The sequence below is a fragment of the Ranitomeya variabilis genome, chromosome 2, assembly GCF_051348905.1.
Source record: "Ranitomeya variabilis isolate aRanVar5 chromosome 2, aRanVar5.hap1, whole genome shotgun sequence".
Lineage (NCBI taxonomy): Eukaryota > Metazoa > Chordata > Amphibia > Anura > Dendrobatidae > Ranitomeya > Ranitomeya variabilis.
Window position 1 is genome coordinate 352,538,144 of NC_135233.1, and position 14,571 is coordinate 352,552,714.

At 46.3% G+C, this 14,571-nt stretch overlaps 1 protein-coding gene and 1 long non-coding RNA gene across 2 annotated transcripts in view; one reads left to right on the forward strand and one right to left on the reverse strand.

Moving 5' to 3' along the window:
- The window catches only part of LOC143805870 (uncharacterized), a 144,083-nt gene that overhangs the window by 68,581 nt on the left and 60,931 nt on the right, over nt 1–14,571 (reverse strand). The gene's annotated exons all lie outside the window — the stretch shown is intronic.
- Nucleotides 1–14,571, forward strand: part of LOC143805869 (cytochrome P450 2F2-like) — a 90,660-nt gene that overhangs the window by 10,864 nt on the left and 65,225 nt on the right. The window contains exon 2 of the mRNA XM_077285601.1: nt 1,441–1,618. Within this exon, the coding sequence (XP_077141716.1) occupies nt 1,442–1,618 (177 nt within the window). The 5' untranslated portion in view covers nt 1,441. The remainder of the gene's footprint in view (nt 1–1,440; nt 1,619–14,571) is intronic.

A 14,571-nucleotide genomic window follows, 5' to 3' on the forward strand; every position in this document is an offset into this window, starting at 1 on the left:
CTCTAGGGTCCCGGAAGAACTCCAGGCCTACCCCGTCATACGGGTGCGTCCTACCATATCATCTGGAGGACGGAGAGAACGAACATCAGAGATAGACAGAAACAGTTGTGAGGACTATCCCGGGAGCTCAGCAGGGAAGAACTACAACACCCAGCGCTAGAAGGTAGACACTGATTCCCACCTGTAAAGAGAACTCCTGATATGCCTTTGGACCGGCCGGTCTCTGAAAGCCCTGTTAACAGCGCTCTGGACTGAGGACTCTAAAACCTTCAGTAAAGAGGTAAAGAGACTGCAACCTGGTGTCCTCGTTATTTACCGCGACCTGCACCCCACAACTGCACCACTATCACCACTCATTGCACCGGACGTCCCCCACTGACCAGCAGGGCCACGGACCGGGTCTAGCCACCGTGACAACCCCAGTACAGAGACTCAGAGGCCCGGTGCCGGGTACCCCTCGGCCCAGCGGCGGTGTGGGGGCGCTCCACATGCATGAAGGAACTTGTCACTCCAGGGAAGCGGGCAGGTAGAAGCCGCTGGGGACTCACCTGTCCATCTAGTCACCCATGTGTCTTGTTACGAGGTGGCATTTAAAGTCTGTTTTTCACTTAAATGGGGCAGAGTTTCAGAGTCAAACATACCTGGCTGAAATCATGCAGCCGGTGTCTGATACATGCTGTTCATAGATCCAGCAAAGTGTATGTGCTGTCAGGTACCTTTTGTAGCTAACTATTGTGTGATTAAAGAGTATTCCAAAAACACACAACTCATTTATTTTTTTTACTTTTCTGGATCTTGTCTTTTCCCTAAATTAAAGGGAACCTGTCACCCCCAAAATCGATGGTGAGGTAAGCTCACCGTCATCAGGGGCTTATCTACAGCATTCTGTAATGCTGTAGATAAGCCCCCGATGTTACCTGAAAGAGGAGAAAAAGAGGTTAGATTATACTCACCCAGGGGCGGTCCCGCTGCGGTCTCAGGCGCCGGGCCTCTCTGACCTTTCCGGCGCCTGCGCACTGCAGTACTTTGCTCTGCCCTCAACACGGCAGACAAAGTATGCCTGCGCCGGAGCCACGGTGTGAAGACCAGAAGAGGACATCATGGAATGAAGATTGGAGGCGCTGTACCGGACCTGAGACACCCATCGGATCGGACCGCCCCTGGGTGAGTATAATCTAACGTCTTTTTCTCCTCTTTCAGGTAACATCGGCGGCTTATCTACAGCATTACAGAATGCTGTAGATAAGCCCCTGATGATGGTGAGCTTACCTCACCATCGATTTTGGGGGTGACAGGTTCCCTTTAAGATTCTGAAACAATACAAGTAATGATCAATGAAAGTGACTCAAGTATTTTATATGGCTGACTTTTTGGATGATTTGGTGCTAACTTGGGTTGGTAAGCACATTTAACATTCTATATATGAATTTCTTTCCACAGGATGGATTTCTACTCACTGATTACCGTCCTCTTGGTGATTCTCATAACCAGCGTGTTGTTTAATTATACAAAAATATTATTGGAGAAGTCAAAGTTGCCTCCTGGACCAACTCCTCTTCCCATCATCGGCACTCTTCACCTAATGAACCTTGATGATGTTGTGAAGTCCCTCCTGGAGGTGAGTAAAGCCAGAAAGAAAGTGCTGGATAAAATAAGAATGAAGGCAGCACTTTTGTTATGATCATATTTAAGTCATATGCATGCGGTGCTGTGTTGTGTGATATTATATGTTGTGTTCACCACTGCTGTGTACCGCGAGCCAACTGGAATATTGATAGATAACTTCACATCTCTACAGTTATGTTAGCACTGAAATATGTGAGGGGTTATGACTGATGTGAGATTGAAAATTTATTGACAATTGTAGCATATACTGTATGAGTTAAAGGGAATCTGTCAGGTGCTACATGCTGACCAAAAGGTGGACAACATGTATCGGGACTTGGCTGTATGATCACAGCCATGTATATTTTACTTTCAAACTCTACGGCGTTTCAGAATGAAACATACCTTTAATAGCTGGTGGCTTCTCCCAACCCGCTGAGAGTTACTGACAAGCCTCTCCTTACTTGCGCGTATAGGCAGAGGGTTGTCAGTCAGTGTATGCTGCCGGGGATGCGCTTTTTTAACTAGTTGCCAGCTTGGTCCTCGAAGGCTATTAAAAGTATGTTTTCCTCTGTAACGGCGTAGTGTTTTGAAGTAAGCATATGCGGCGCCCCCACTGCCGCAGGGCCGAGGGGTACCCGGTACCGGGCCTCTGAGTCTCTGTTCTGGGGTTGTCACGGTGGCTAGACCCGGTCCGTGACCCTGCTGGTCAGTGGGGGACGTCCGGTGATAGAATAGTGAATGATGGTGTAGTTGTGAAGTGCTGGTCGCAGTAAATAACGAGGACACCAGGTTGCAGTCTCTTTACCTCTTTACTGAAGATCTCTGGGTCCTCTGTCGGGAATCCAGATAACCAGGCTGCGCAAGTCCGGCCGGTCCAATGGCACCTCCAGAGTTCTCTTTGCAGGTGGAAATCTGTGCCTACCTTCTTGCGCTTGTGTGTTGCGGTCCTTCCCTGCTGTGCTTACGGAAAGTCCCCACAACTGTTGTGTCTGTTTCTCATGTTCCCTCACAACTGTAATGTTTCTCCCTTTTTACGTCCCCCTGATCTTACGGTTAGGACGCACCCGTATGACGGGGTTGCTCGGAGCTCTTCCGGGACTCTCGCGTCGCCCCACTCCTGCTGGTACCTCCCTAGGTCTTCCTGGGTCTGGGTGAGACAGCCCGCCTGTAACTGACTGTCCTGCTGTAGGTTTGAAGTATGGCTTGAAGCACTGTACTTCCCCGGCCACCGGTTGTGCGCCTCAGTAGGATGTTGCCTCGGTCTAACAGCACGACTCCTACTGGAATTCTCCCTCTGCGGTGATCTCGTTTCTTACTCAGCACAATATATCTCGCTTCTTGTTCCTTCCTTGGGCACCGCCACTATGCTGAGCAGGCACGGTCCCGAGACGTTCTCTCAAGTTGCCAGGCCTCTGTCAGGATCCCACCCGTGACAGGGACCCTACCGAATCTTCCCCCCGCAACACCCTCTGCCACAAGGTGTTGCCTGGTTCCAACCCAGTCAGCTTTCTCCCTAACTTCCTGCCTGACCCCCAGTTTTACCAGTATGTGAGGAGTGGCCTAGTGAATAGAACCCTTAGCTCCCCCTGGAGGCCCGGCGGTGAAATGTATTGGTGTCTGTGATACCTGGTCAGATGAACTCCTTCAGTGCCATCAGACGTACCATAGCTCCCCTTAGTGGCGGAGCCACAGTACTGCAACGACCAGGACTCTGGGGCGCTGCACTCCCCCCCGGTTAAATCCAGTACTCCGGGACTGGGAAGAAAACAACAATACAGGTTAGCAAAAAGACATACAATTTGTTGAGTGCAAATAACAATAAGTATATTTGAACAAAGCTTCCCTTTATGGGAGGTGAGGACACTTGTACTTTACAAAACATGGTTAAATATCACAGCAACAGGCTATAAATAACTTCTGTTACCCAACCGGGTATTCTACTCAGTGCAAATTTTTAAACAATACTTCAACATTGCCTTTAAGGACGTACACTCAGCATCCGCTAAAGACCCTCTTATAATCACATTATAAGGCAATTTAACTTTACATTCTCCTTCTTTAAGTCTGCAGGACCGCCTGTCCTAACGGCACCAGACCTTCTGCCTCTCCTTTCTGTACAGGACCGCCCCTTTCAGCCCGGGCCTTCTGCCTTTTCAACTACTATACACAGTATAGAACATAACATTACTTTCAGTTTAAGAGCACTGAGCCATCTCTATATGGCTCCTAGGAGGACTCACTGACTAACCCCTACGGGTTCACTTTCTGTCCTCGTTCTGTAACACATTATTAAACTCTTTCTTTACAAGAAACCAGTTTTCTACATTTAACTTTTTCATACCAACATTATTACTCTCTTTCAAGTAAGCATCATTACACTTTCTCTTGCTAGGACATTATTGCTTCCTATCTGTCTTTAAGCAATACGGTTCATCAGCGTAATACGTGGACATCCCCTTTAAGAGGGGACCAAGTCTTTATGAGGTAGCATATCTTCTCAGGCTACCAGTCCGTACTCAGCAAAGGCTCCGGTGCGGTATCTTCACAAAGAGTCTCTCTCTAAGTAAAACCAGTAGGGTGCACCTTTAAGTAGGTGCAACTATTTACAAAAAAAGTTTGTATCATGCACTGTTCATGATCTCAGCAGTTCTGGAAACTTGTGCAAAACTTAGAAAAACAAACAAAACAATAGGGATCCCGGGTCAACAAAGGGATCCCTTTAAGAGTTAACCCTAGGCGGGTTTAGCAGCAAAACAGTAGAACAGTAACTATTTATATACTCGTGGTTCCGAGGTTTATCCTCATAGTAGGTTGCAAGGCATCAGTTGGTAGCGAACACTTCCTGACCTAGGAAGATCTCTGTTCGACTTCTCATCCGATGCGGTATCAATGTCACTAGTCGGTTTTTCAGGTATAATCTGGGTTCGAATGTCAATTTTGGTAGTAAGTTCAGTGGTAGTGATAATGCACTCTGTAGTAGTAGTGCTGGAACTCGTCGGTTCAGAGGTAGTCTTAGTCAGGGCAGCAGGTAGCGTTGCTGCAAGATCAGTCACTGGAACGGAGTCAGGAGCGGTGGCACTAGCAGTCACTGGAGTGGTGTCAATCATCAGGGCAGGGTCGTTCTTCCTACCTGCTTCAGATGCGGTTCCTCCGGTGCCGGTCTGCTCTGCCTCCGCTGGGGTCTGGAATGCTGGTTGCGGGGCCTTGCGCTGCGGCGTTGTCATCTCCGTTTGCAGCATCTCGCTTTTCGGCAGGGCCTTGCTTCCCAGCTTCGGAGCGCTGGACCTTCTTTCCTCATCCGGACCAAGCAAGGCTGCCGACAGGCGTCTGGTGAGGCTCCCGATGATGGTCTTCTTCCACCCGGCCTCAGTGCTCAGCTGCGTCTGCAGGAGTTGGTGGATCAGCCCGTCCGCTCCGGTCTGCAGGAGGTCAGCGTCAACTGTGGAGGTCTGGCTGCGGTGCCTCTCCGGGTAGCTGGGGGAGTCCTCGGCTCCGACCCCACGCTCCGGCTCCGGGCGGCTGGCCATGGCGTCCTCCATGTCGCTGACTTCTTCTTCCCGGTCCTTTTCCCGCTCTCTTCTTCGTGGGCGGTTTCGTTTTCGTTGTCTCTGCCCACCATTGAGGATCAGGAGGCGGATCTCGGCTGCTGACGGACACGTCCTCAAGGGGCCGAGATATTTAGACTGGGCGGTCATTGTCTTTCGCGCTCTTCAGCTTGTTCATGCCCACTTCCATGCCCTTCTTCTTCTCCTGCGCTTCTCCTCAGCGCTGCAATGGCGGCGGTTTTGGCGGCAATCCTTGTAGTAATGGCAGCACACAGTCTTTTCAATAAAGTACAGTCCAAGCACAGTAAATCACAGTTCCAAGGCACACATTACCTGATTCTTCAGGCTTAAGTAGATCCTGTTCGTGACGCCAAGTTGCGGCGCCCCCACTGCCGCAGGGCCGAGGGGTACCCGGTACCGGGCCTCTGAGTCTCTGTTCTGGGGTTGTCACGGTGGCTAGACCCGGTCCGTGACCCTGCTGGTCAGTGGGGGACGTCCGGTGATAGAATAGTGAATGATGGTGTAGTTGTGAAGTGCCGGTCGCAGTAAATAACGAGGACACCAGGTTGCAGTCTCTTTACCTCTTTACTGAAGATCTCTGGGTCCTCAGTCCGGAATCCAGATAACCAGGCTGTGCAAGTCCGGCCGGTCCAATGGCACCTCCAGAGTTCTCTTTGCAGGTGGAAATCTGGGCCTACCTTCTTGCGCTTGTGTGTTGCGGTCCTTCCCTGCTGTGCTTACGGAAAGTCCCCACAACTGTTGTGTCTGTTTCTCATGTTCCCTCACAACTGTAATGTTTCTCCCTTTTTACGTCCCCCTGATCTTACGGTTAGGATGCACCCGTATGACGGGGAGGCTCGGAGCTCTTCCGGGACTCTCGCGTCGCCCCACTCCTGTTGGTACCTCCCTAGGTCTTCCTGGGTCTGGGTGAGACAGCCCGCCTGTAACTGACTGTCCTGCCGTAGGTTTGAAGTATGGCTTGAAGCACTGTACTTCCTCGGCGTTCCGGCCACCGGTTGTGCGCCTCAGTAGGATGTTGCCTCGGTCTAACAGCACGACTCCTACTGGAATTCTCCCTCTGCGGTGATCTCGTTTCTCACTCAGCACAATATATCTCGCTTCTTGTTCCTTCCTTGTGCACCGCCGCTATGCTGAGCAGGCACGGTCCCGAGACGTTCTCTGAAGTTGCCAGGCCTCTGTCAGGATCCCACCCCTGACAGGGACCCTACCGAATCTTCCCCACGCAACACCCTCTGCCACAAGGTGTTGCCTGGTTCCAACCCAGTCAGCTTTCTCCCTAACTTCCTGCCTGATTCCCAGTTTTACCAGTATGTGAGGAGTGGCCTAGTGAATAGAACCCTTAGCTCCCCCTGGAGGCCCGGCGGTGAAATGTATTGGTGTCTGTGATACCTGGTCAGATGAACTCCTTCAGTGCCATCAGACGTACCATAGCTCCCCTTAGTGGCGGAGCCACAGTACTGCAACGACCAGGACTCTGGGGCGCTGCACATACATGGCTGTGATCATTCAGCCAGTGGGTAATACATACTGCCCACGGTTTGAACAGCATGTAACACCTGTTAGGTTCCTTTTAATGACATGAATAAATATAAGTCATTTATGGGAAACCAGTCCTAGCTTGACAATACCCAGCAGGATACCACTGGTGGTGAAAAGATGTAAAGTGCTGTGTCTTGTAAGAGTTAATGCATCTAAGTAGCTGGTCACAAAACTTTGTCAGGGGCACATGAGAGCAACTTAAAAACTTATACCCATGAATCTATAAATTTGCATTAAATACATATTTTTTTTTGCTTTGACCAATATCGCTGTTGCCGCTATACGTCACTAGTGTTTTTTTTTCTTATTCTATCATCATCTCTTTTAGTCTCTGAAACTAAGTCTCTGGCCTTCCAGCGTCATAGGGACTATTTAAGGCTGCCGGCGCCATCTTGCACACATTGCAGCTGGAAACAGAGTAGGGAGAGCGTAGTTTGAGTGTAGGGAGAATGAAAGGAATGTAGGGAGAGTGATAGGAGGTTATAGTGAGCATTGTTCATTCCAAAAAGCTCTTTTAAGAGCTGAAGATTATGAAGAGATTACTTGTTTGTTAGGTGGGGATTGAATTAGGGAGAGATTTAATAGGAGGGAGGGTGAAAGGCAGTCACCTGAGTTGTCTCATCATTGTAGGTACATGCTGCAGATCTCTGCTATTTTCCACTGTGTTGTACAGTAGTTAGTATTAGGAACAGAATGTGGGATTAGGGTGAAATAGAGAGGGTTTCATCCACTACCAAAATATAAAAATCAGCTATTTGTAGAGGGAAATAATATTAAGTAGCAACAGCATATACAAAACCATTGTTGGGGGAGCTTCATGTTATTCCTGTGTAGCAGCCCATACATTTATATATCTCATCTATTGCTGAAATACCTAACATTTGTCTAGCAGTTGTGTGAATGGGTCAAAGCGTCTTGAGCTACGGAAACGTCACTATTTACCATTCATTTCCCTGAGTCTGCTTCTGGCATGTCTCATAAAGATGATGTAAAAAAATCCTCCCAAAAATACATTTGTTTAAAAATTAGTTTATCTTTATCTAGCAGTTGTACGCCTGGAGCAATCCGGGTAGAGATAATCTTACGTGACAATTTACCAGGGGCAATAATCTTCATTGCTCCACTGTTGGAATGTGTCAGCAAGGTGATTTGAAAAACAATGGTAATTTTCTATTGGTTTAAAAAATAGCGCATCTTTATCTAGCAGTTGTGCGACTGGTGGAAAGTCTGCAGAGATACGCAAACATGACTATTTACCTGTAATTTACATCAGTCTGCTGTTGCAGTGCATAATCAAGCTGTAATCTCCAAAAAATAGCCACACATTGCTAGGTACAGTGAATTTGTACATAAGACCTTTGTAAGGGTACTTGTGAAAAATAAAGCCAGAACTTTTTTTTGTTTCATAAGCATAATGCATTCAAGATGAGAAAGGGTGGCATTAAGGGATTTGGATGTGGTGGTGCCTGCCAAGGTAGTGTGACAGATCCGAAGGTGACTGTATCTCGTTCTAGGTTCCTGTCAAAATTTGGTTATCGCACTACACCACTAATGATGCCCAGACAAATGGGAGGATCTTGTGGGTTGGATGGCTCCAGTGTGTTGACAAACAGCACCATGAAGTCTTCCACATGGTCCAGTCTCAGTAGCCAAGAGGCTGGCCCTCTGAATCCTCAACCTGGTCCTTCTTCCTCCCACCATCAAGAGTCCCAGGAGACATATGACCCCAATGCTGGCCACTCTGAGGCACTGTTTATGTTCCCTTGTAATTTGTCAGGCCTCTCAATGTGCACCATTCAGGTCCGGACCTGGCACACATTTTCTGACAGCCATACGTTTGTACTGGTCTCCCATAATCTTCAAATCCCTCAGAACTCACCGCCACACTGAGGAGATCGATGAAGCAAAACATTCCTCTTCAGGAACTCCTGAAGTCCCTCCCCCGCTAAAAGTACCAAACTGTGGATGTTAACCGTATGCACCAAAGAACGGTGACCTGCTGGTAGATTCCTGAAGATGATTATTGATGGTCAATTCTGACAGTGGTAAGTAGGATACCCAATAGGGTTGAGCGACTTTTATTTTTATAGGATCGGGTCGAGTTTCACGAAACCCAACTTTCTCAAAAGTCGGGTCGAGTGAAATCGGCCGATCCTATAAAAAAGTCGGGGTCGGGGTCGGCCGAAACACGAAACCCAATGCAGTGCAATGGGATACTATGGTTCCCAGGGTCTGAAGGAGAGGAAACTCTCCTTCAGGTCCTGGGATCCATATTTAAGTGTAAAATTAAGAATTAAAATAAAAAATATTGATATACTCACCTCTCCGACGCAGCCTGGACATCGCCGCTGGTAACCGGCATCTTCCGTTCCTAAGAATGGCGCTTGAAAGACCTTTCGATGACGTCACGGCTTGTGATTGGTCGTGGCCGCCCACGTGACCGCTCAGCGACCAATCACAAGCCGTGACGTAATTCTCAGGTCCTAAATTCCTCATTCTAGGAATTTAGGATATGAGAATTACGTGGTTCCTAATGACGACGATCGTTTCGCTCCTCTGAGCTTCTACGGGTCTGCAGATCGACGTCATCATTAGGAACCACAGTTCTCCTTGTAACATCCTGCTTTTTTAATATGAAGCCGCAATAAAGGAAGACTTTTGTACAGATGGTGAGTGCTCGTTTTCTTGCTATTACTGAACTTATCTACAACCACCAAAACCCCACCAAAACTTAGTTCAAGTGTGTCCATGATCTGCTGGGAATAGGCAGCGGAAGAAGAGTACTAGATGGACCGGTATTTGATACCTTAGAACGTGCGTAGACACTACAAGCAAATACTTGTTCAACCACAACCTGATGCAACTCCGGCCACCAAAAACAACAAGAAATGAGGTCCGCAGTTGCCTTACAACCTGGATGACCAGCAAGCACAGAGTTCTGATGTTACCTTATTACTTTGTGATGCAGATTTGATGGTACAAAAAACCTTCCTGGGGGGCATGAGGCAGGGACATCCCCTGTATCTCCATCACCTCACCCTCCAGCTCAGGGTACAATGCCAAAATAACTATCCTCTTCTGGAAAATCTTATTACAAGAAAAAATAAAAAATTTAGTCAGCTCGCCATCCTCGTTTCACTCCAGGGATCCGTCCGTCAGCCATGGATGCAGCTCGGCAGCTGCAGCAATGAAATCCAGACAAAAAATATATATGACCCTGCGATGAAGAATCCACTGTACCTTCACAGGTCTTATTTGTTTAAAACTTCCATTTTATTGAGAAATAGTTAAAAATGTAAAAAAACAGTTACATCCAGTCAAATCAAATGAGTGGAACTAGATCTAGAGCAATCTGGATCTAGAGCAGCATGTTTCGGCCTATAACAAGGCTTAGTCAGGGCAGGGGCAGGATGCTCATGTTCACCACCAGCAGGGAAGCTCTGGTACAAGGCATCAGCTTTGACTTTTTTGACCCCTGGATGGAAAGTGACCACAAAATTGAACCTAGTAAAAAACAGGGACCATCTAGCTTACCTAGGGTTCAGATGTTTAGCCGATTGGAGATATGACAAGTTCTTATGGTCAGTGATAACAGTAATAGGATGGGAAGCCCCCTCCAACCAATGTCATCATTCTTCAAATGCCAACTTGATTGGCAAAAGCTCCCTATTACCCACGTCATAATTTCTCTCAGCCAAAGAAAGTTTTTTTGAAAAGAAGGCACATGGACACCATTTACCAAACACATCAACCTCCACAACAAAGGGTTTGGAAACCTCAGGTTGACTGAGTATTGGAGCCATGGTGAAACAGTTCTTTATGGAGGAAAAAGCCCGCAGGGCAGTGTCCAACCATTTGGACAAGTCAGACCCCTTCCTAGTCATGTCAGTAAGGGGTTTCACAATTACTGAATAGTTCCGGATGAATTTCCGTTAAACATTAGTAAAAAGGATACGTTGTAGGGCCTTCAGGTTCTCAGGATGGTCCCAATCAAGGACATCATGGATCTTCTCCGGATCCATCCAAAAACCCAAAGAAGACAACAAGTACCCCCAAAACTGCACCTCCTGGACAGCAAAAATACATTTTTCCAGTTTGACAGAAAGTTTATTTATTAATATTTGCAACACCTGTCTAACATGAAAAAAAGCAACAAAGACCAGCTCACCTCCTCTCAGTCCCACCGCGTGGATCATGCAGTGCTGCAAGTAGTACAGGTCCTTCTCAAAAAATTAGCATATAGTGTAAAATTTCATTATTTACCATAATGTAATGATTACAATTAAACTTTCATATATTATAGATTCATTATCCACCAACTGAAATTTGTCAGGTCTTTTATTGTTTTAATACTGATGATTTTGGCATACAACTCCTGATAACCCAAAAAACCTGTCTCAATAAATTAGCATATCAAGAAAAGGTTCTCTAAACGACCTATTACCCTAATCTTCTGAATCAACTAATTAACTCTAAACACATGCTAAAGATACCTGAGGCTTTTAAAAACTCCCTGCCTGGTTCATTACTCAAAACCCCCATCATGGGTAAGACTAGCGACCTGACAGATGTCAAGAAGGCCATCATTGACACCCTCAAGCAAGAGGGTAAGACCCAGAAAGAAATTTCTCAACAAATAGGCTGTTCCCAGAGTGCTGTATCAAGGCACCTCAATGGTAAGTCTGTTGGAAGGAAACAATGTGGCAGAAAACGCTGTACAACGAGAAGAGGTGACCGGACCCTGAGGAAGATTGTGGAGAAGGACCGATTCCAGACCTTGGGGAACCTGAGGAAGCAGTGGACTGAGTCTGGTGTGGAAACATCCAGAGCCACCGTGCACAGGCGTGTGCAGGAAATGGGCTACAGGTGCCGCATTCCCCAGGTAAAGCCACTTTTGAACCATAAACAGCGGCAGAAGCGCCTGACCTGGGCTACAGAGAAGCAGCACTGGACTGTTGCTAAGTGGTCCCAAGTACTTTTTTCTGATGAAAGCAAATTTTGCATGTCATTCGGAAATCAAGGTGCCAGAGTCTGGAGGAAGACTGGGGAGAAGGAAATGCCAAAATGCCTGAAGTCCAGTGTCAAGTACCCACAGTCAGTGATGGTGTGGGGTGCCATGTCAGCTGCTGGTGTTGGTCCAATGTGTTTCATCAAGGGCAGGGTCAATGCAGCTAGCTATCAGGAGATTTTGGAGCACTTCATGCTTCCATCGGCTGAAATGCTTTATGGAGATGAAGATTTCATTTTTCAGCACGACCTGGCACCTGCTCACAGTGCCAAAACCACTGGTAAATGGTTTACTGACCATGGTATTACTGTGCTCAATTGGCCTGCCATCTCTCCTGACCTGAACCCCATAGAGAATCTGTGGGATATTGTGAAGAGAAAGTTGAGAGACGCAAGACCCAACACTCTGGATGAGCTTAAGGCCGCTATTGAAGCATCCTGGGCCTCCATAACATCTCAGCAGTGTCACAGGCTGATTGCCTCCATGCCACGCCGCATTGAAGCAGTCATTTCTGCCAAAGGATTCCCGACCAAGTATTGAGTGCATAACTGAACATTATTATTTGATGGTTTTTTTGTTTGTTATTAAAAAACACTTTTATTTGATTGGACAGGTGAAATATGCTAATTTATTGAGACAGGTTTTTTGGGTTATCAGGAGTTGTATGCCAAAATCATCAGTATTAAAACAATAAAAGACCTGACAAATTTCAGTTGGTGGATAATGAATCTATAATATATGAAAGTTTAATTGTAATCATTACATTATGGTAAATAATGAAATTTTACACTATATGCTAATTTTTTGAGAAGGACCTGTATGTAGGGGAAGCAGAAGTCCAGCGTGGGTGATGTCCATAAAAAATAACTTTTATTCCATTTTCATTAAAAGCACATAAGTCCAAAATCCATATTTATATCCAGAGACACAAAACGGGGGATTCATACCAGTGACAGTCACAGGCTTAAAGTGCATTTAAAATCATACGCGTTTCAACGGTCGTGCTGCCTTTGTCATTGTAATAGAAATAATATGAAAGATGGCTGCTATATAGGACTAGGCCCATTAGGTTACACCCTCTAATCTTGCAGACAACAGAAACAGGGTAACACCTACAGGTAATTAATAAGCTTAACCTGAAATCTGCATGTACAGATACCATACTTAATGGGAATCTGTCATCCCAAAATTCGCCTATAAGCTGCGGCCACCGGCATTAGGGGCTTATCTACAGCATTCTGTAATGCTGTAGATAAGCGCCCAATGTAACCTGCAAGATAAGAAAATCACGTTATATTATACTCACCCAGCGGCGGTCCCGGTTTGGGTCCGATGGGTGTCGCGGTCCGGTCCAGCACCTCCCATCTTCACACGATGACGTTCTCTTCTTGTCTTCCTGCTGCGGCTCCTGCGCAGACATACTTTATCTGTCCTGTTGAGGGCAGAGCAAAGTACTGCAGTGCGCAGGTGCTGGGCCTCTCTGACCTTTCCCGGCGTCTGCGAACTGCAGTACTTTGTTCTGCCCTCAACAGGGCACATAAAGTACGTCTGCGTAGGACCGGACCGCACCAGGACCGCCCCTGGGTGAGAATAATGTAATGTGATTTTCCTATCTTGCAGGTTACATCGGGGGCTTATCTCCAGCATTCCAGAATGCTGTAGATAAGCCCCTGATGCCGGTGGCCTTAGCTTATAGGCAAATTTTGAGGTGACAGATTCCCTTTAAGGCAGGAGGAAGAAAAAAACCAAAACACAAGAATTAAAGCTTATCATCATTCATAATAATTCATAAGATCCTGCCGATATTCATGCCTAGGGGGCTCTGGACTTGAGTTGATACATCCACCATATCGCTCTGTTGGTTATTTTTCTTTTTATATCTCCCCCTCGAAATGGAGCTTTAACCCTTTCAATACTGCAGACCTAAAATGAGGTGACATCCCCATTATGTTTACGGATGAAATGCTTTAATGCAGCAGAGCTCTTATGAGTAATTTTATTCACTGCATCAGACAGGTGCCTTCTTATTCTCACCTTCAGGGGCCCCCTGTTCACCCCACATATTGCTGGTCACAAGTGGTGCAAGTAATCAAATACACAACATTGGAGGTATTGCAGTTAATGTAGTGGTTAATTTTGAACATCTTTTTAGTGACAGATGAGCAAAATTCCTTACTGTTCACCATATATTTACAGCAGGTGCATATATTATGCCCACACTTGTATGTACCTTTTGTACTTAGCCAGTTTTCCTTCTCTTTTAGCCTTTTGTCCTAACAAAGAGGCTGGGGGATAAGATGCCATTCAGACTAGGGGCTTTTTTTTAGCAATATAACTTACTGGTTTGGACAGAATTTGGTTCAACTTTTTATCCTGGCTCAACATAGGGATTCTTTTTCTGATGATATTAGTAATTTCTTTAAACTGAGGGCTGTATGTAGCGGTGAAGGTGATATGCTCCTCACTAGACATACTTTTATTACTTGCCTTATTAAGCATAGTATCCCTATCAATATCATCAACAATGCCCTCAGCCCTCTGTAGCATCCAGCTGGAATAACCCCCATGAGCCAGCCTGTCCTTCACCTCCCTTTTACTCCGGTCATAGACTTCATTGGTGGTACAGTTCCTCTTAAACCTGTAGAGTTCCCCCACAGGTATGTTTTTTATTACATGTCTTGGATGACATGATTTGGCGTGTAAAATGGAGTTAGTGGCGGTACTTTTCCTGAAATGGGAGATTGTGATGACTAAATCTGAATTTAGGTCTAAAGTAACATCTAAAAAATTTATGTTTCTGCCACCAATTGTATAGGTGAATTTCAAATTATCAAATTCGAATTATCATTC